At 31.1% G+C, this 21451-nt stretch overlaps 1 protein-coding gene across 1 annotated transcript; it reads left to right on the forward strand.

Annotated features, from left to right (window-relative positions):
- The first annotated feature begins 4676 nt into the window (after window positions 1–4676).
- LOC132285278 (uncharacterized) lies at window positions 4677–5823 on the forward strand. The gene is made up of 2 exons (XM_059787445.1): window positions 4677–5190; window positions 5465–5823. Exons 1-2 carry the CDS (start codon window positions 4806–4808, stop codon window positions 5542–5544), a joined length of 465 nt encoding a protein of 154 aa, XP_059643428.1. The 5' UTR covers window positions 4677–4805; the 3' UTR covers window positions 5545–5823.
- The last annotated feature ends 15628 nt before the right edge of the window (window positions 5824–21451 follow it).

The raw sequence follows: 21451 nt of genomic DNA on the forward strand, positions 1-21451 counted from the left end.
TATTGATGAGACGCCAGGTTTTTGTACGAACGGTTCAAAAATTGTGCATATACTGTTTGCTCTGGAGTTTGAACACTCTTCTTTTAGTATTCATGATTTTGTTCTACACGTATATACATAATTATAGGGTGTTGAGACACTCTACTTTTAATATTCACGATTTTGTTCAAAATACGTCTATAACTCTATAACTCTACATGATTAAGAGGTGTTCACATGTATAAATCTCAGTAACTTTTTTTCTGACACAGATTTGGAATGTCATAATCGCCTCCTCTTTGGGACTTAGCGTCCTCAATGGTCTGATCCACATTAAGTTGTGCATGAACTAGTGATCGACCCAAAAATTTATTTCAATGGGGACTATTTTAAACAATAATGAGGGTGTGAGTGAGAAAAGAAAAAAAATATCATTGAGGCAAGTGTCCCCATTGGACCTCAAATGAGTGTCTTTGCATGAATTGTCACCGACTTATTCAAAACTTATGTAAATATTGTTCACTTTATATATTTTTCTCTAAATGCTCATAATCTTATTCAAAACGCGTCTATACTAATTATATATTAACCACATATATAAAGCTTAACAAATTCTCCTAAAAAATGATGTGTGGAATGTCACACGAACTCTCGATCTCGTCATGCCATCGGAGCAGGGGCTTGATAAAGTCTTCTTATACAGTTACACGCGTATAACAATTATTTGTAGGGTTAAGTGCAGAAAACCCCCCTCATATATAGATTTTGTGCAGAACAAATCCTTACTTTTTGAAAAAGTGCATGCAAGTCCTCAAAATTCAAAAAAGGTGCATAACAGGTCCCTCTGACAACTTTTTATGAAAAGTAAAACTTAAAACCCCATTTTACCCTTTTCTTTCCCATTTTGCCCCTCACAATTTGTGCATAAAAGACCCTCAGCATTTGTGCATAAAAGGCCCCCATCATACTATGTTCAGTAGCCAAAATAAATGTATCATCAACATCAAAATAAATGTTTGATATAGAAAAAATATTAACAGAAAAAAAGAACATTAACAAAAATAAATAAATTAAATTTCACGTTATCATTACTAGTAAAATATACCTTTTTCTTGGTTTTTTTTTTTTTTTTTTTTTTTTTTTTTATCAATAGGCAACTTTTATCTATTAATGAAAAAAAAAAAAAAAAAGGCTATGGGTACGTTTGGTTATGGAATTAAATTACAATTCTAGTTCAATTTATTATTTTTTAATTATATTAGAATTCTAATTCTGTTTGATTCAACTTTAGAATTTGTATGGAGTAATATTTATTTATTTTTTTTAACAAAAATATAATATTTATCTTATACTTACTAAATTATTATATATTATAACAAAACAATATTAGCACCAATTTTAATTAAAATGGCAAACATGCATATACACGAATTCTTGTTTCCAATTTTTATTGAACAAATTAAAAAGTCACATTAAACTCGTCAACTTATAATTTTTTTTTTTTTTTTCCTAAATAACTTATAAAAAATTATAAGTATTTGTAGGGGTTATTTATCGTAATGCAATAAAAAACTAGAGATATCAAATTACAAATATGAGAGGCTCAGGGAAGAAATTTGGTTGAAGAGAAGAAAATAGACATGGATCAAATACGTGTTCAGTGAATGTGAATCTCTGAGTAAGCATTCCTTGAATGCTTAATCTAATGCTACTTTTATAGCCTAGCACAACGGTGGTAAATACCCAAATAACCCAATGGCATGCCATTTTAATACGTAACCTTTCTTTTATTTTTGCCCTTTAGTGCCTTGTCAGTTTCTTTGAAAAGTCAAAATGGCATGTACGCTATGTATTGCCCTCCCCTCTCATCCTAAAAGCCCGACCTTCTCTCTCCCTCGACCCAATATCAATTAAGTTGTCGCCGACGTCGCTGCATATTGCCCTCCTCCATAATGTCGGCACCGCAACGGCGGATCCTTGCCTATGCTACAGATCGATTTGCCGATGAGGACAATCTGCCTAACCAAATCCAATCATCTGACCTCGCCGTCATGAATTGCCAGCGCAATTGATCCCTTACTCCGCAAACACATTGCAGATTGATGCCAGAATCGATGGATGCTGCAATCGCCTGAATTCATGGAGACCCATAGTCGCCGATAAGATAAGTGCGGCGACGGTGACTGCATATTGTCGCCGTCGTCGCTACACATTGCCCTCCGGCCACCATAACATCGTTGCCGCAAATGGCTGCCACCACGGCAGATTGGTGCAACTCGATTTGCCGATGAGGACAATCTGTCGAACCAAAGGGCATGTTTGATTTTAGATTTAATTATATTCAGATTTAGGTTATCCCAATTTTATATAATTTGAGGTTTATATTATCCTTCTGCCAAATAAACCCCATTTTATACAAATTTGGACAAAATGGTCATTTTACATGACCTATATTTATAATCATTAATTTATTCAACTAAATGGAGGGTATTATCGTCATTTTATACCACCAGGGACCCAATCGCACCAAATTAATAATATGGAAGGTTTTTTATTATACAGGAACTGATATGCATTATATTAATAGTAGAGGAGGGTTTTTTTTTCACTTAACCCTTATTTGTATTGATTTGTCTGGAAGTGTCCCAGGCTTGACAATTATTAGCTTGATACACGGATATTTTTGGAATGTTTTACGATGACTTATAATAGTGTTAATCAAAGTTTAATTTTCCTGGAAGTTTCCTGATTATGACATTTTCCGACTAAGTCCACCTTAACAATCCGTGTATTCATGGAACGTTACATTGAATTTTTTATTTTATTTTATTTTTTCAAACCATTGAACTGATAAATGTATAAAAGATGAAAGGTACTTGAAAAGATTTCACATCCTTTGCCAGCTGTATTAAGAAATTTAAAGAATTTGAACATATGTTTCTGTTGAATAGAAAAATGTGCATCAGAATGTTCTTGGCTACTACGTAGTAAATGTTAACACAAGGTTTATTTCTATTTTTTGTCTTTAATTTTCTCTGAAAACAACCGTCCATAGTATGTTCATATAAATTATCAAATATATGAATTATATAAATTTTAGTAAAAGAGTTTCATATAATTGATCCACCAATAAGTTAACTTTGAAAACTAAATTTGAGTTCACCGTTTTAATAGATTATATATATATATATATATATATATATATATATATATATATATATATATATTTTAGGGAGTTTAATTTTAAGTTTTTTAATTTCTTTCTATCATTAGTTTTTTTATATTTTTAGTTTACTTAAATTATTAAGTTTGTTTTTGTTATTAGTTTCTTTTTCAGTTTTAGAGTTTTATTTATTATAAAAACATGCATTACGATAACACAAACTAATATTAGAAAGAAAAATATAGAGAAGAAACGATGAATTAAAATAAAAAAGAGAAGAGGTAAAGAAATAAGCATAATTAGATAATCAATTTTCCTTCATCAATTATTAAAGTTTTTAAAAATTTAATTTTTGGAAGAAAAAAATTAAGTACTTTGATTTCACTTGAGAACGATATACTTAGACTAAATATTAGAAAAATAATAATGAATTTTAGCTAAATAAAATTATTTTAAATTCACTAAGATTATAATTAAGTTATTAGGAAAAAATAATAATTAAGTTATTAAACAAGGAGGAAGGCTTTCATACGTTCCAAAACAACGGACTTTTCAACAGACCAAAAGTCAATTAAGAAAATTACACTTTATTAATTTATTAAACATAATCATAGTTAATTTATCATAATTAACCAATACCTTTATTCAATCCCTCTCTCCTTAATCTCTTCTATTGTCCTTACAATTTCAATCACTACTGTCATATCCACACCATCACAATCACCCACAATCTTCACCACTAAAGTCACAACACAATTACCATATTCATTAATAAAATTTTCAAAAAAGTTTGAGGTCCATGACCCTTGCTGGTTCTTGCTGGCTCTTGTTTGTGAATTCAAAGTTACCGTATTGTGTTGATTCAAATTAACCTTATTCCTTGTGAATGCTATGTAATTAATGCATATATATATATTTTCATTCTTTTAAACAAACGAAAGAAAAAAATAATCTATTACTAACTTAGAATGTAATTTGCTATACTAATAACATACACAATTGTTTTATATATATATATATATATATATATATATATATATATATATATATATAAAGTAGAAGCAAACCCAGACACAATTATAATATTACATTTAGCAGCATTCACAATCAACATTTCATTTGAAGAGGAAGAAAGATCATGTAAGATCTACACTAACGTTGAGTAATTTAAAATAAATCTCAAATCTCTTATATTGTAATTTCTTATATATATCTATATATATATATTTATATATATATACTTTAGATGAAACTCAAATTAGAAAATGATAATAAAAATGTATCCACCAAATTGAAAAATAGTAAAAAATTGTGGGTGGGAGTGGGACTCGTATTTAAATTAGTGATTATAAGGTGTGACAACATAATGAGCCATGAGTCACAAGTGGCCTTTCCTTTCCCAAGTTCGGAAGAAATGAGAAACCTTTTAGAAAAGGAAATGACAGGTCATCATGACGCGGACCAACCAATGCTTCCTACGTAGGACCCATTTCCACACCACCTCACCCACAACTTCCACATCATATAACCACTGTCTCTCTCCACAACCCAACAATCCCTAAAAAAACAAAACAAACCCAAAGCCATAGAGCTCTCCAAAACCCAACGCGCGAGGTCCGCCGACCTCCGCCCAACCCCGCCCCAGGGGGCAGCGGAGGCCTCCATGTCAAATCCCAGCGCGCCACCGTCTCTCCCGCCTCTGGCGGCGCCTCTATACAAGCAGAATTCTTGGTCGCCGGATACGTACCGCGACGAGGCGTGGCTGAGGCGGAAGGGCAATCACGGCCGTCGAAAGAGGCGGAGCAAGAGCGTCACCGACGAAGATCTCGATGAGCTCAAGGCTTGTATTGAACTGGGGTTTGGATTTGCGTCGCCCGAGAATGAGATGGACAAACGGTTGTCGGATACTTTACCCGCTTTGGGCCTCTACTACGCCGTCAATAAGCAGTACTGCGACACCGTTTCGAAGTCGTCGTCGTTTTCTTCTACGGCCTCCGAATCTGACACATCATCGCCCCTGGGCAGCCCTCGCACCATATTCGGTCCCGGTAATTACTTAACTCTCTCTCCCTTTCTATATATACACACACAATATATAATTATATAGTATACCGTGTGATTCGAACCACGTTCGTTATTTAACCTACCTCCAGAAAGTGTACGCACAATTGATCTATCTCTAAGTTGTCGATTGATCGGAGCATTATAATTGTTTTTTTTTTTTTTTTTTTTCCTTGGCATCGAGTTTTTGATAATTTATAGCCGTTGATTTTGGATGATAAGATCTAATGTTGATTGTTTGATTTTGTGGGTGAAATGAAGGTGACAATCCACAGATGGTGAAGACAAGGTTGAGACAGTGGGCACAAGTGGTTGCTTGTTCAGTTCGTCAATCTACATGATCTCATAAATACCAACGCTTTCAAGCAAAGTGATAAATTGTTATCAAAGTAACCAAACAACAACCAAACCAAGTTTATACCGATCATATTTATATATAATTGTCTTCTCCTCCACAAACCAGAGTCACACCACCATGCCGGCTTGTATTGGGAATTGACTTTTTCTTTGTTTGGGTTACAGCTTTACTTTTTCTTTTTTCTGAAATTGATTTAGGTATTAGATTCATGTTTAAACTCTGATATGGAAAAAAAAAAGTCAAAAGTTGTTGTCTGATTGGAGATGCCATGTTCTCATTAACTCTTCTCTTTGATTGGATTTGTTCCTTCATTTATTCATTTTTCAAACTTACAGTTGTTTTTTTTTTAAAAAAAAAAAAAAAATAGTAATAATGTTGAGAGATTTTTAATGTTTATTAATTAATAAAAAAAATATTAACTAAATATAAAATTTCTATAATTTTATTGGCGATTTTTTATTCTCCTTTTGCATATTTTTTTTTAGACCAACGTTTATTTTTTCCACGGAATAAATACTTAGTGCTCATTTGGACTTTGCTTTTAGAATACTAAAAAAATATTTTTATTAATAAAATTGATGTATTAGTAAAATGTTTTTATTAATAAAATTGATGTATTAGTAAAAAATCATATTAGTTATTTTTTCACATGCTTTTTATTTTGTTTGTTAACAATATTATTTAAAATACTTCTATTGTTAATTTTATAATAATTTCTTTTAAATAAATGTTACCGTATTTGTTAATAGTTCTACTATATTAAAAAAACCGATAACATCTTCTTTCTAGAAAATAAAACAGATAAATTTGTCTATGAAAAAACCGTTAGAATGCAGTTTCAAAAGTTGGAAATTTTAATTTTGTTTAAAATCTCTATTGAACTAAATTTTGATCCTTAAAAGTGTTCTCTGTTATATATATATTTTTTATCAAACATTGAAACATATAAAAGTAAAATTTAAATATAGAAGTGCCTTTAAATTATACAACATAAATCTTAAACAAATTTTAAAAAATAATCTATCTTTTAGTTAATGAACATTTAAATTTACCTCCCACAATATCTGTCTTGCTTTTCTTTCCTGGATTGGTCTTAAAGAAATTTTTCCTTCTTAAAAAAATTAGGCTATGTTTGATAGAGCAAAAATAATAATAATAATAATAATAAGAGGATATTATTAATCATTGCTTATTGTGTTTGGTTGATTAATAAAAGAAATCATAGTAATCATATTAAGGAAAGAATCAAAATGAAATGAAATAATTTTAATGAATTTACTAGAATACGTGACTTTTGTAAAAAATAATGTAAAAATTTCATTATAAGTGTAAAAAACTAATACATGACGGCATCCTTGAAAAAAAAAATAATAATAATACATAATGCAAAAATTGTATCTTTTCAAATCCTTCCATTTCTTTTAAAATACTATGCCAAACATAATATTGTATTTCCTTCCATTACCTTTGTAATAGTGTTTACCCTCCAGCCAAACAGGCCTTAAAGCCAAGAGTTGCGCAACTACTGTGGGACGGAATAATAATTAGATGGGTTAAGCGGTAGCTCTCTAATGGACCATAGAAATGATGGTTGCTGCTGCCAAACATTCAACCCAACCAGGCCTTGATGGGAGTGGGACTGGGACTAGTAGGGGCTGGACCATCCTCCTTCACCGTTATGGACTGCACCAGGTCTTTCGACTTTCCTAACGTTTGAAACAAACAGCGACGGCTTATGCTTTTGTTCCACACTTTTTGGGAGAGGTTTCTTGGTCTAATATGCTTTTTGATAAATTGAAATTAAAAATTTTAAATTATAATTTTAGATTATTTTTTTGTTTCCTATACTTTAAAATTGTAACGTTTTAATCAATCAGAAGTACAACCCAAGGCGGGTGATACTCGAGTGTTTGTCCGGAACTATGTACTACACACTAAATGTCTAAAATATGATCATTCTCTCCAATGTCAAGTGGAAGTCACTGGTGAAGTGATCTCTATCGGTCCCACCTGTACTCGCAAATTTTAAGTGCAGGATTAGATGATGAACCAGCCACGATTTCGATTAAGCTTATGGTTATGTAAATCCAAGTGCTAAAGGGTGACTTGATACAGTTAAAAAAAATAAAATTAGAAAAAAGGACACATGGGGTGCTGAGTGGGCGAACTCGAGTGCTCTTGCTTTTTTTAATATTTTGTGATTCCTTTATTGACACGTATAATCTGAAAATGGTTAACTTACATGCGATGCATGTTCGTATCAATTGCTTTTGAATTTATGCTACTTGTTGTGGAATAATAGAATGCCCATTCGATACATTCCATTGTTTAATGTGCAATTTAAAATGAAAATGATTATTTTATTAAAATAAAAATTTATTGTACAACTAATTTTATGGAATGATCAAAAATTACCACCATTACCGCCACCTTCTAATGGCCAGCTTGATATTTTCAAAATTTTAAGAGGCCCTAGACGAACTTTCAAATTCGAGACCTTTATATATAAAGTTTCATTTATACAAAAAAAATTTTAAAGTGCGGAATTTTTATTAAAATGAACGATAAGTATCAAGGGTAGCTCGAAATAATTTGACGCCTTAGGCAGATTTTTTTATATATATAAGAGTGCAGATTTTTCATTAAAATGAACTATAAGAACCAAGAGCGGCTCGAAATAATTTGGAGCCTTAGGCGAAAAATAAAATAAATTATAAGGGTGCAAATTTTTCATTAAAACAAATGATAAGCACCAAGGACAACTCGAAATAATTTGGGGCCCTTAGACAATAAATAAAAAGTGGCATTTTAATAATATATTAATATTAAATAATATTTATTTAAAAATCATCCTTCTTACTTTTGTGAACTTAAAATGTTACTAATTAGATTTTTTTTATTTAAGTTTGGTTAAAATATACAAATATATGAAATATACACACACACACACACACACACAAATTTATAAAAATATTAGAAAATAATTATAATATAATATATATATATAAGGAAATTTAAAATCTTGAAGCACTTACAAATTGGAGGCCCTAGGTCGCCTATGCCTAGGGCCGGCCCTGCACCTTCCACCACAACCACCTCCACTGCCTTCCACCACTGTCATTGCCACCACCACCACCACAATTATAATACCCCTAATTTATGTAAATTTATTTAAGTATTTTAATTGCATTTTTATTTAATTACGTGGCTATTTGATTATTTATTTTTTATATTTATTTGTATGATTAATTGATTATTTATTTTATTTTATTGTTTTAATTGAGTTAATTAAATTATTTGTGTTAACTAATTGTGTGTGTGTATTTTAGTTGACTTAATGTGATGTGTTTATGTAATCAAATTGTTTTAAAATGTTTAATTGTGTTAGTTAAATGATTTGCTTATTTTTATTTTTATTTTATTTTAAAAAGTTTATGTATTTAAGTGTAACCTATGGACCAACTAGATGGGTCTTGAACTATTTGAATGGGATCCTAAATGGGTTGAATAGTGACCTGTGGGAATTAGTAGTTATATATACAATGAGGTGTATATATATATCTATATTATGTTTCGTTAAAAATAATTATTTATTATATTATTTAGTTAGTTTGAGATTTTCAGACGTATGTTTGGTCTAGGGTATATGTAGTATATATTTATCTCAATATATATATGTAGAGTAGATCTAGATAGAGAAAGGAGAAAAGAAAAAAAAGAGGGGCGCAAGAAAGAGAAAAAACATGAGGAAGAGAGAGAAAGAGAAGGAAGAAGAAGAAAAAGAATGATCATCAGAGTGGACGACGATAACTCGAAGGTTGCCGGCGTTAGAAAAGAAGAATAAGAAAGGAGTTTACCTTTCGATTCGAAAGTTTAAGACAAGTCATCCGTTTTACACTTCTCCCTTAGATCTGTAATCTATATGTCTCTATTATAACTTTAGGGATGTTTAAAAGATTAATAAAATATGTATACAAGTTTAAATTTGATCTAGAGTATATGTTTTGTGATTATATGTTCATGTTTTTTCTTGATGTATGATTTTAAAAATTCATGACTTAGATCTAATTTAAATGGATTTTTACATATTATAACGATATAAATTCATGTTTGGATGTTTATATATAATGATATAAATTCATGTTTGGATGTTTATAAGACTTAGTAACATGCTTTGGGACCCTTAATAATGAATAATAGGGCTGAAAATAGGAATTCTCGAGCTGTTTCCCGAAACAGCGCTCGAGCGCCATTTTCTGGGTAGTAGTGCTCGAGCCCTGTAAGGGAGATGCTTGAGCGCTATTATGCAAATTTGGACGAAAAGTAATTTTTAAGGCCCGATTTGATGATGTAAGGTCCCAAACAATTTATAAGGACTTAAGAAATATGATATGTGAATTTAAACAGGCATGATAATAACGATTCAAGCAATTGGAAATTATTTAATTATAAATTGGTGAATTTAATATTTCAGATTGTTTTAACATGTGAGATTAAATATTTAGCATGAGATATGTTTGTGGGACTATTTATTGGTTATAAATATAAATTAACAGCATGCATAGGATTCAGATTATGTTGAGATAATTGATGCAGGAAGTTTTAAATAATTATAGGTTATTCTAGAGATTTAATAACACGAAATTGTATGTTATTCACTATAATGATATGTTATTATCTTAATCAAGTGCATGTCCGTATTTTGTGGTCTTAAACATGATGTGTGTGTGTGTGTGTGTGTGTGTGTGTTTAGATTATTTGAAAACTAGTGTGAGGATGTGGTTTTATGTTATATCATTGTCAGGATATGGATGACATGCCATTGTTAGAATATGGCTATTTTATAAGTTTATATAATTTTTCATCCTATTGTTAGCATATTGGTATGGTTGTTGTTTGTATACCATTGTCAGGATATGGTTAGTTATATATATAATGATATTACATGTACCGTGATACAAGCTTGAAGTCTAATGATCAGTGATTAGGATAGAGACGTATATTGCCACTTAAGATGGGTAACTGGATTTAGGGATATGTGTGCCCTGGTAGAAGGAGGACTCGTGACTACCTTTGTGTGCAATTTGCATGAGATACTCACTACGTGGTTGAGTCTGTCTTAGTCTAGTGAGAGCTATTAATGTATGTATTTATATCGACTATATAGATGTGTAGTTTCTTCAAGTCTCTGTTTGGGTTGTCGTAGAAAGGACTTGTTGTAAGTTTTGACTCACCTTTGTTATATTTTTCAGGTCTTCATCAGTAGCATGATTAGCAATTATTCGTGCAAATCAGAGACTTGTCATCATCACTCTTCCAGTGTCATTGATGTAGGACTTTACATTCTGATTAATTATTTCAGTTTTTAGACATTTATTTATTTTCACTTATGAGATTTTATTAGGGATCCATGTTTAAGGATTCCTGAGTTGTATTCTTTTAGAGAATTTATTCTATTGAGATTTTTTATCTATCTTTGAGGATTAATGTATTTTATTTAAAGGAGATTATTTATTTATTTATTAGTTTTTCTTTCAGCGATATTACTTATTTATTTATTATTTATATACTTATCGTCTATGTAGATTCTGATTAGTTATTTCAGTTTTTAGACTTCCATCACCGCCGCTGCCGCTGCCGCTGCAGCACCACAACCACCTCTGCCGCTGATTTCCACCACCACCTCCATTGCCACTATGACGATCCAAATTTTCGCAAACCCGGATAATCAATGTGACTCGAAATTTGACCCGATAACGGATCCGGAATGTAAAAGCGGAAACAAAATCAAAGCCTGTGGGGATATTCGGTATCCTTAAGACACAAATATGGCTTCTCATGAAGCCACGGAACCAAAAGAAAACAAATACGGAAGCAAAAAGGTGTAAATAGACCAAGTATGCCCCAAAGGGCAAAATGGTCATTCCACATGCAAACAAAGTCTCAAGAGATGTACGTCATCCCTAAGACACAAACATGGTTTCCCATGAAGCCACGGAACTTGAAAAAAAACAAAATGCAGAAACGAAGTTTAAAAAAAAAAAAAACGGACAAGTTTAGCCCTGGGGCAAGATCATAATTTTCAGAAAGTTATGGGTGCTACTGAGTATACCAGTGGATAGATAACGAAAAATTAACGATGATAGACTCGAGAATCACTTGATTCAGAATCCGGACAGAGGAGAAAAGTTGAAACAAAGTTTGGACGTCGCCGCGACCGTGAATAGTATTTTGACAGCACGAATAGTGCTGCGCAAAAAAAAATGCTAAAACATTGTGCCGTTTTGAGGCACTAAACGACGTTTTTTGGAAAAACACGAAAAAAAACCCCCCTTAAAATAATTTTTTTAAGCTGACCATGTTAAAAGAAAAATTATTTTGACGTGAAATCCCCAAAATACCTTTAAGATCACACTTTTTTTTTCTTGATGAAGTGTGCACTAAGAAATCAGATTTGACGCGGAATTTTGGAGGCCGAGACAACATTTTTTAAAAAAAATTGTGAAGAAACACCCCCTAAAATCACATTTTCTAAGTGACCATGTCAAGACCGAAATTTATTTTCGAAGAAAAATCCCCAAAATGCCCCTAAACCAGATTTTGCAAAAAATATAAAATAAAAAAAAAAAAAAAAAAATTAGAGCAATCAAGTGTTCAAATGACTAAGTATGAAGTTGTGCACTAAAACGATTGTGCACGCAAGCTTAATAAGTGTTTTGAAGCGTGTGGGAATGGTCCATGACCCCCAATTATACCCAATGCAAAATTCGACCTATTAAACCTAAAAAATGTCTTAATATAGAAAGTTTGAAGCCTGCCATCAAGTATAAGATGCAACCATGATAATTTATGCAATGTGAACATTCTAGCAAGTGTAATGTATATAATAAAATGCGTTCCAATGGCCCATGGCCTCAAAATACACCATATGCAAAATATGAAATGTCCAAGCCCCAAAATCAAGAAAAATGGCCCTTTTATGCAAAATTTAAAGTCAACCATCATTGATACATTCAAAGAATTGTTTGGCACGTGGCCACACGTCATATATGATATAAAAACACTATGAAAAATGATAAAATACAATTTCCACCATCCAAGCTGAAATTGTTGTGCTAAAGTTTCACATTTTTCAATTTTTCTCATTTTTAAGCATAATATCAAATAGTATAAAGGTGAAGCATAAGGTTATTGGCCCTTAGACTTATCACATACATGTCAAATACATCACAAAAGGTGTACTTATGTACACATTACATATTTAGAACCAAACATACAAGTTTTGACATTTTAAACTAAAAATAGCATTTCATAATAACATTTGTATGAACCAAATACTTCAAGTCTACAAATCATCCAAGGCATAATGTAAATCCCGAATCTTGATTCCTGCACCTGAAAAATATACCGACTACATGGGTAAGTAACATAAAGCTATTCGTAGGAAATGAACATGCGCATAACCTAAAGTTTTGTAAGTCTTTATAAGTTGATATAAATCAATCCATATGATTCATGCCACCAAATGTCTATGTCCAAAGTGAGACCAATGGATCATTCTAAATTACATTAAAACATCCACATCATAAATCACAATATATATAAACAATTAAAAAACATGGAAACATCAAATGCCAAATAACAAAATATAAATTCACAAAGTAAACAACTTGAAATTTAAATGCGAAATCAAACAAGCGGAAACTTGGATGTTACATCGGAATAAAACCGACAACAAGTATCATTTGGGTTACTAGCCCGTGGGTGCTTGCCCCTAAGTGCGCACTAAAAATAAAGGGCTCTCAAATCCCCCGTACTAGAGTCGAGCCCTAGCCATAGTCAAACTTACGACATCCCCAAACTTCTAAAATCAACAACTAGTGCACAACAAGTATAAACACGTATACTAAATGCACTTAATCAAATATCACACACAACAAAATGTGAAAACACACAAGACATGCCATAAGTCCTCAACTACCATGGCATGTAATATAATGGGCCTTGAAAACATCAAAGGTGCATATAAATAATAATTTCATTAAATGGAAGTAAATTAAATAAAAATTAATTAATTTTTCTAGATAGCAAAACATCACCAAATGACATGAAATTAACACATAATAAGCAACATACCGTGAATAACTCAAATATCAAATAAAAAATCTAATTAAGCCACTAAAATAATTAATTAATTTTAATTAACTTAATTAATTAAAAATCTCTAGATTTCAAAAGTTATCAAAAAATTAAAAAAATAATATATGATGAATTACAAGTCGTGGGCTCTTCAAATATCATATTATTAATTAAATCTAAGCATACTTCAACTATGAAATTAAATCTTCATTTAATTAAAAGAAAAACCATTTCTAAATCTAAACTTTAAACATGCATATAAGTTATATAAATCTCAAAAATATGTAAAATACTAAAATTATAAACATGAAACACCCCCTACCTTGCTTGAGATGAAAATCTCAAATCTCACCAAAATCAAACTCCACAAAATGCGATAAAATTTCGAGGTTTTGGCGGGGACAACAAGGAGAGCAAGAATCCTTAAGTGAGAAAACCCAAATCCAAGCTTGAACTCCCAGATCAAAAATCAAAGTGCTGCAAATCGAAAATCGATCGGATAGAAATGACCGCGTCGTTGAGGAGATAAAAAAAGTATAAATCGCGAATATGAAATTCAAAGAGGAAATAGATGAAAAGAGGAGAGAGATGGGGCAGCTCTAAGGTTCTTCAATGGAGGCTAGCGGCTGCTACTTTAGGTAATAAAAAGTTAGAGATGATTTCTGTAATACCCCTAATTTTAAAAAGATAGTCCTGGTATTTAATTTTTCAATTTATGTTTTAATTGACTTATTTTTGAATTATTTGACGTACTTGACTTATTGGTATTATTTGAATTAATTCTTTGGTTTATTTGTTTTCTTTGATTTGTTAAATTGTTGAATTCTCAGATTTATTTAGCTTACATTAAGTGCTATATCTTTGTGACTGATTTTATTATCTGTTTAATTGTTAATATTGTTTAAATTGTTTATTTAATTTTGTTGTTTTTTTTAATTGATTTATTTGTAATTGGTTTAATTATTTTAGAGGCAACTTAACTGTTTTTAATTATTAGGGTTTTTGTTAATTTCATCGTGTTTTATTCTGAGTCGACTTGTGGGTGGTTTAGGATTAAGGTTAGGGTTTCAACTTAAGCCTATAAATACATATGTTTACGTCTGCTAAGGGTTTTTGTAAACCCTATTCACCATAGTCACGTATCCAGTGATACAGAGGGTTGTGAGGGCAGAGAAACAGAGAGTGAGTAATTTACAGTCACGTATACAGTGATACAGAGGGTTGTGAGGGTAGAGAAACAGAGAGTGAGTAATTTACAGAGAGGGCTTAAGAAGGCAGAGCAAGGAAAACTAAAACTCAGAGACGTGGATTCAGTGTTTCAACTTTGAAACTTAAGGCAAGTCTCTGTTCTTTCTCTATCCCTTTAATTTGTGTTCTGTGCATGCTTAGGAAGACTCCAGGGATTAAACTAAGTTTTAATTACATCTTTTAAACATGTTTAATCAGAATATTGAAGCATTGAATAAATCCAGTTTCAATTGTTTTAATAGTTCAGTGTTAAACCTTATTATCGTTGCTTTAAAAGTTGATGTTTAATTAAATTCTAAGTTGTAGAATTCTACCTTGTGATTAATCTGGGATGAGGATGGAACCTTAATACATGTAATATAACTGTATTAAAGGTCTGGAAACCACCGGGGTCGGAGAAGACAAGCAATACAGGGGAAACGGCTCTTAAGGGTGTGAGAGACGGCTCTCAAAAGGAGGGAGCCACCTCCCACAAAGCTAGAGCCGGCTCTCTAGGGTTGATAGCCGGCTCTCAACAGCTTAGAGCCGGCTCCCAAGGGTGGGGAGCCGGCTCTCCAAGTTTCAGAGCCTTCTCTCTCTTTTGTTTTTGCGCGTACTGAGTTTTAATGGACTGTTTGGCTGAGACTGAGTTTCTGAAACTGTTTCAAGGCTACTGAATGATGTAATACACTGCTTAAGACTTATATATGAATTGAGAAGCAAGCTTATATCCAAGAATTTGGGATGGAATTAGCCTAGGTTTTAAAATAAACTTGCACGGGGTAAGGTTTGACATAAATTGGTAATTACTCAATGTTTTAGTAAGTTGGTTTCTCTGCGTGTCGTGGAGTTATAAATCATGTTTTGCAGCTGTGTTATAAGCATACTGTTGTTTAATAATATGCATGTTTAGTGGGGATTAACTGATGATTAAATCTGTTATAAATTGTATCTACTATGACACTGTTCAGAGGAGTTAAGTGTATAGTTTTATTTTGCCATATTAGTGGACGGTAATTGGGATTCAAATTCTTATATTGGATGCATAATTTAGTTATACACATGTTAAACTGTAATTATGCAACTTTTGGAGTATGGTTGATTAGTATCTGATACTGTTTTCATCAACTGTGTTATCTGGAGGAGCTAAATGTACAGTCTTTTCATTTATAACAAGAACTGTGATGGGATATCTAAATGTTATATTGGATGCATATATTGGTTGTGTACATGCTAAACTATATTTATGTTTATTCTGGGATGTGGTTAATAAGTAATTATACTGTGTTATTAACTACGGAAACTGGATGATGGTATGCGCCGGTATGGGACGGTGTCATACTAGGTACGGATTAGTTCAGACACTAAGCCCTACCTAAATTTGGATTAAGGTATGGATTAATCATAAAGATTAAGTCCATCACCAACATATGTCATATCAATTGTGAATTGAATGATCCACTATGGTTTCAGGATGGATTTGTTATACATATATCAGACCACTACACAGATGGATGGTATTATGTATTAGGAGGAGTACGGACTTTATATATATATTATATGGTGCCGTGGTATGAGCTTGAGTCTCATGACCATGGTTAGGGCGCGTATATCGCCTAGGATGGATAACTGGACATAGGTGTTGTTCCCTGATAGGTCTAGGTACTCATGCTCACCTTAGGGTGCGTATTTGCATGTTGCCTTCTATTCAGGCTGAGACAAACCTACTGGACTAGCGAGCGTCCTATAGTGTGTACTATATACTTATATGGACTACTCTAGTTATTATTGAGTCTTCCTAGGATGTATCTGCGTATCGGATTACTGTTTGGATTGTAGTAGATCAGGACTTGCATGTGGGCCTGACCCACTTCCTTATTTTTCAGGTGCTCGTCAGTTCCAGAGTTAGAGTTTGGACGTGCAGAACAGATACAGCTATTCATTCCTCCGATTATGTAGGAGTTTTCTCTATGTTAGCTTTGGATTTTATTTTTATTATTTCAGTATCGTTTGGAGAATTTAAATAAGGGGTCCAATGGATGGATTCCCGAGTTGTAAATTTATGGAGTTTTGGATTATCAGATTTTAAGTATTTAATTATAAAGGATTGTATTTCTAGATTCTTTCAACTTATTATTATTTTTATTTCGTATTTTATCTTGTATTCTGTGTTCGATTACATATTTAATTGTTTGATATCCCTCGGGCTCGGGCCTGGGCCTGATCAACCCGTGTCTCGGATCCGAGGGGTATCACACTTTCTCTCTTATCCACTAACTCTAAATAGGTCAAAAAGGTAACAGTCTGAACGGGCCCCGTCCGGATCCAAAAAGTGAAGTTAGTGAAAACGGGCTCAAATGCCGATGGTCCATGAACAAAAAAGTTTCAAAATGGAATTCTAAGGTCAACAGAAGAAACATGGTCAAAAACCGAGTTCTGAGGGAGGAGATATGCTCCGGACAAGATTGACAACTAACAGGGTTCGAAAATTCAAATTAAATGAAATAAAAATCCAAAAAATATTCTGAAAGTGCCAGAGTCTATAAAAAGTGAAAATAAACCTTTCATGAAAGTTTGAATCCAAAATGAGAAACTTTTTCGAAAACTTTTCATAATTACACAAATGTCCCTCCACTAGATAACTCAAAAAGTGAATTTCTCAGAAAGCCCAAAATGAAGTATCATACAAAAGATACATTTAAAAGAACCTTAAATACAAAATTTTATCAAAAGATAATTACAAAAAATACCCTAAGTAAAGAAAATAATTTTATCAAAAGATAATTACGAAATATACCCTAACTAAAGAAAATAATTTTCAAGAATCTTTGCATTTATACCCCTACGGGCAAAGGTGAACATCTAGCATGTTTTTCTACAAAAGTAAAAATTTGGATCACATAGAAATCAGGTAAAATGAATCAGTATCAAATCCAAGCACGACTTAATAAGTTACGCAAAATTGAAAAGATAGTGAAAAAGTGATGGAAAAAGAAAACTCAAAAAAAGAAATCGATAGAAAAAATTTATTGTAAAATTTGAGGAAATGGAAAAGAATGAAAAATGATCGGGTCATTACAGCCACTGCCATCGACTTCCATTACCACCACCACCGATGCCGCCACCTCCACCGCCACCGACTTCCATCACCACTACTACCTTCACTACTACTGCTATCGCCATCGACTTTCATTACCCCCACCTCCACTGCCACTGCCACTGCCACCTCCACCGCCTTTCACTACTGCAACATCCATTGTCTTCTTCCACCACCACCACACCATTGTCACTGCTATTGACTTCCACCATCATCAACTGACGTCTTCCACCATTACCGCCAACGTTACCACCTCTGTTTTTCGCCACCGCCACTCACCTTACAACTGCTTCCCACCTTCACCACCACCGTCGCCACCATCAACCACCACCACCATTTCTTTTAAAAACAAATTATAAAATAATGTTATTTTACCAATTTAAATTATTTGTCACTAACAGGGATATTTTGAAAATTTTATTTTGGAATTCATTCTTTTTTAAATTTTATATTAATTCATTCCTACTGATTTTAAATTTGCAATCAAATAATAGAATGACAATGACCATTCCATTTTATTTCATTCTCATTCTCATTCTCATTTTATTTCCACTCACATTCTATTTCATTATTGCACACCAAATGTAAGCATTAGGGTAATACTCTGTTATGAAAATTGTTCTCGTGAATTATTCTAAATCTCGTATTTGGGTCCCCAAATGTTTTCTTCCAAAAAATAATATGAGCGTGTCTTTTGTTTTGGCTGACAGTGCCGTTCTCATGGCTAGTAGCATCACATCATGTGAAATAAATGTCTTGTATCATTTGATCGGAAATAGAATACCATACAATAATGTAAATTTTCAAAAAACATGTAATTGACGATCACAAATTCAGAGCTTGGTTTGTAAATATGGGAATAGTAACTTATAAAAAAAACAAAAATAAAATTAAAAATTCTGTTTGGTTCACTTTATTAAAAACTAAGTTGTAAAAAAATGATGTTTTCTTTATAATTCTCTAAAACGAGTTTTATATTTAAAAAGAATTTTATATGTTCAGTTGTATATTTGCAACAATTATAATTAGGGAGACTATATTTGCATTCTATTTTTTTTCAATTACATTATATTTATTATTTTTTTAAAAGAAAATGACAAGAAAGTCCTTAAATTTATTAATGTATAATTCTTTAATTTATAATGTCATAACTACTCTTTATACAACTTTATTATTATTATTTTTTTATTTAATTTTTTTTCCCTTTTTTTTTTTTTTTTTTTTCGGAGGTCCTCTCAAAGAAAATAATTTATTTTATACTAATTCTTTAATTTTTGGCAGTAAAAGGGATAATTTATTCCATAGTGACTCTTTTTTTTTTTTTTTTTTAACAATCAAAAGAGATATATATTCAACAAATTTGACTTTTTTTCAATTTTGTCAAAAGAGGTAACTTTAATTTTTAGTAATTTTTTATGGGTAATGTCTAAAGAAATAATTTATTCGATAAAAATAACCTCTTTTTTTTATCGAATAAATTATTTGGTCTTATTAAAAGAGATAATTTATTCAATATGGATAATTTATTTTTAATCATCTTCTTTTTGTACATTTTATTATTATTGTTTTTTTTTTTTGGATCTTGACAACAGAGATAATTTATTCAATAAATATATTTTTGGGGTTTTTTTTTTTCATGGCAAAAGAGATAATTTTTTAAATGATTACTTTTTATTTTTTTATCTTGCCAAACGAGGCAATTTATTCAACATAATAGAAATTTTTTTTTTTTGGTTCCTTAAAAAAAAATTATTCAAATTTTATTTTATTTTATTTGTGTTGTCAAATATACTTAAAATATTAAAGATTAAAGATAAGAAGAGAAAATATGAAAGAGCAATTATATCATTTAAAAAATAATAATTATTTTACTTGTAAATGTAAGGTTAGATTTGTCTTTTCATTTAAGATTGTAGTGTAAATATTAAAGTGCGGATATCGATTTCCTTATAATTAATGCATCTTTGATACTTTTTATAGAACTTTAAAACATAAATTTTTTTAGACAAAATTACCCCTTAAAATTCTTTCGATCATTTTTATTATTTCCTTTATAGTTGATTTTTTCCTTATTTTTCCCTCTCCTCTTTAAATTCATATTCGAATGATTAAACAACAAGAAGAAGAAGAAAAAAAAAAAAAACCGTATATGAAAAAAATCTTCCTTTTACTTGTATGAAAAAAATCCCTTTTTCTTCAAATTATTACTATTTTTTGTTCAATTGGCTTATATTTCTTTTTTATACATTTGTCTTATATATATATATGGTCGCTTGATGGATTGAATTTTTATCATTTTAAATTTTAATTGAAATAATATTAAGAGATTGAGTTTTGATTAAAGTAAAATTGTAGAATTTGAATTTTAGTTAATGTATGAAATGTGGAAAGAGAGACGAGGATGGTTAGAATCCTTTCACAATATATATATATATATATATATATATATATATATATAAAGGAGAGGAAAGGAAAGTATTGAAAATAAAAAGAAAGAAAAAGGAAACGGAAGAATCTTTTCATATTAGAGCATCTCTTGCACTCTGTTAAATTTTTTTTTATTTTTTTGTAAAACATGCACCATCACATATGACATGTAAATTTTTATTTTTTTATTTATTTTTATCTCTTGCATTATGTTAAGAGCATCTTCAGTGGTTTGTTGAAATACATTTTTGTGTAAAATATACACTGCCACCTATGATATGTAAATTTTTTCTATCTCCAGCCGTCTGTTAAGATACATTGCCATATCACCAATATATAAAAGGGTTGTGTATTTTACACAATATGTTTATACTGTCAGATTAACATATTTCCTTTCCCGGCTATTTTTCTTGTTCCGTTAAAAAATCTAAGTTTGTAAAAGTTACGTGGGTCCTGACATGACACATGGTTGATTGTCATTAGGAAATATATTTTTACACAAAGGTATAAAAAACGGTTGGAGCTCAAATTAAATAATCTAAAATTTTTGTATAAATTCATTATGACATATCAGATTTACACAAAAAAAAAAAAAAAATACACAACGGTTGTAGATGCTTTAAGATACACTGTCACAGCATCATTGTGTAAAATTATTATGTATTTTACACAATTTTTTTACAGAGTCACATTAGTATATTTCATTAGCCTCCCTCTTTCTCAATCCATTATAGAATCAACTCTATATTAAGTAATTTTAGAATAATTATGTAGGTCCAGGCATGATATTAGTTGGTTGTAATTTGGGGATATATTTTTACACAAAATGTATAAAACAACAGTTAGAGATAAAAATAAATAATTCAAATCTTTTGTGTAAATATATAATGACATATCAGATTTACGAAAAAAAAAAAATATATACACAACTATTGGAGATGCTCTTAAAGTTTTATTTATTATTATTATTATTTTTAATCATTCACTAATATATGAATTT

The sequence above is a fragment of the Cornus florida genome, unplaced genomic scaffold, assembly GCF_030987335.1.
Source record: "Cornus florida cultivar Cherokee Brave unplaced genomic scaffold, ASM3098733v1 CherokeeBrave_3.0.0_Hap2_Chr11, whole genome shotgun sequence".
NCBI lineage: Eukaryota > Viridiplantae > Streptophyta > Magnoliopsida > Cornales > Cornaceae > Cornus > Cornus florida.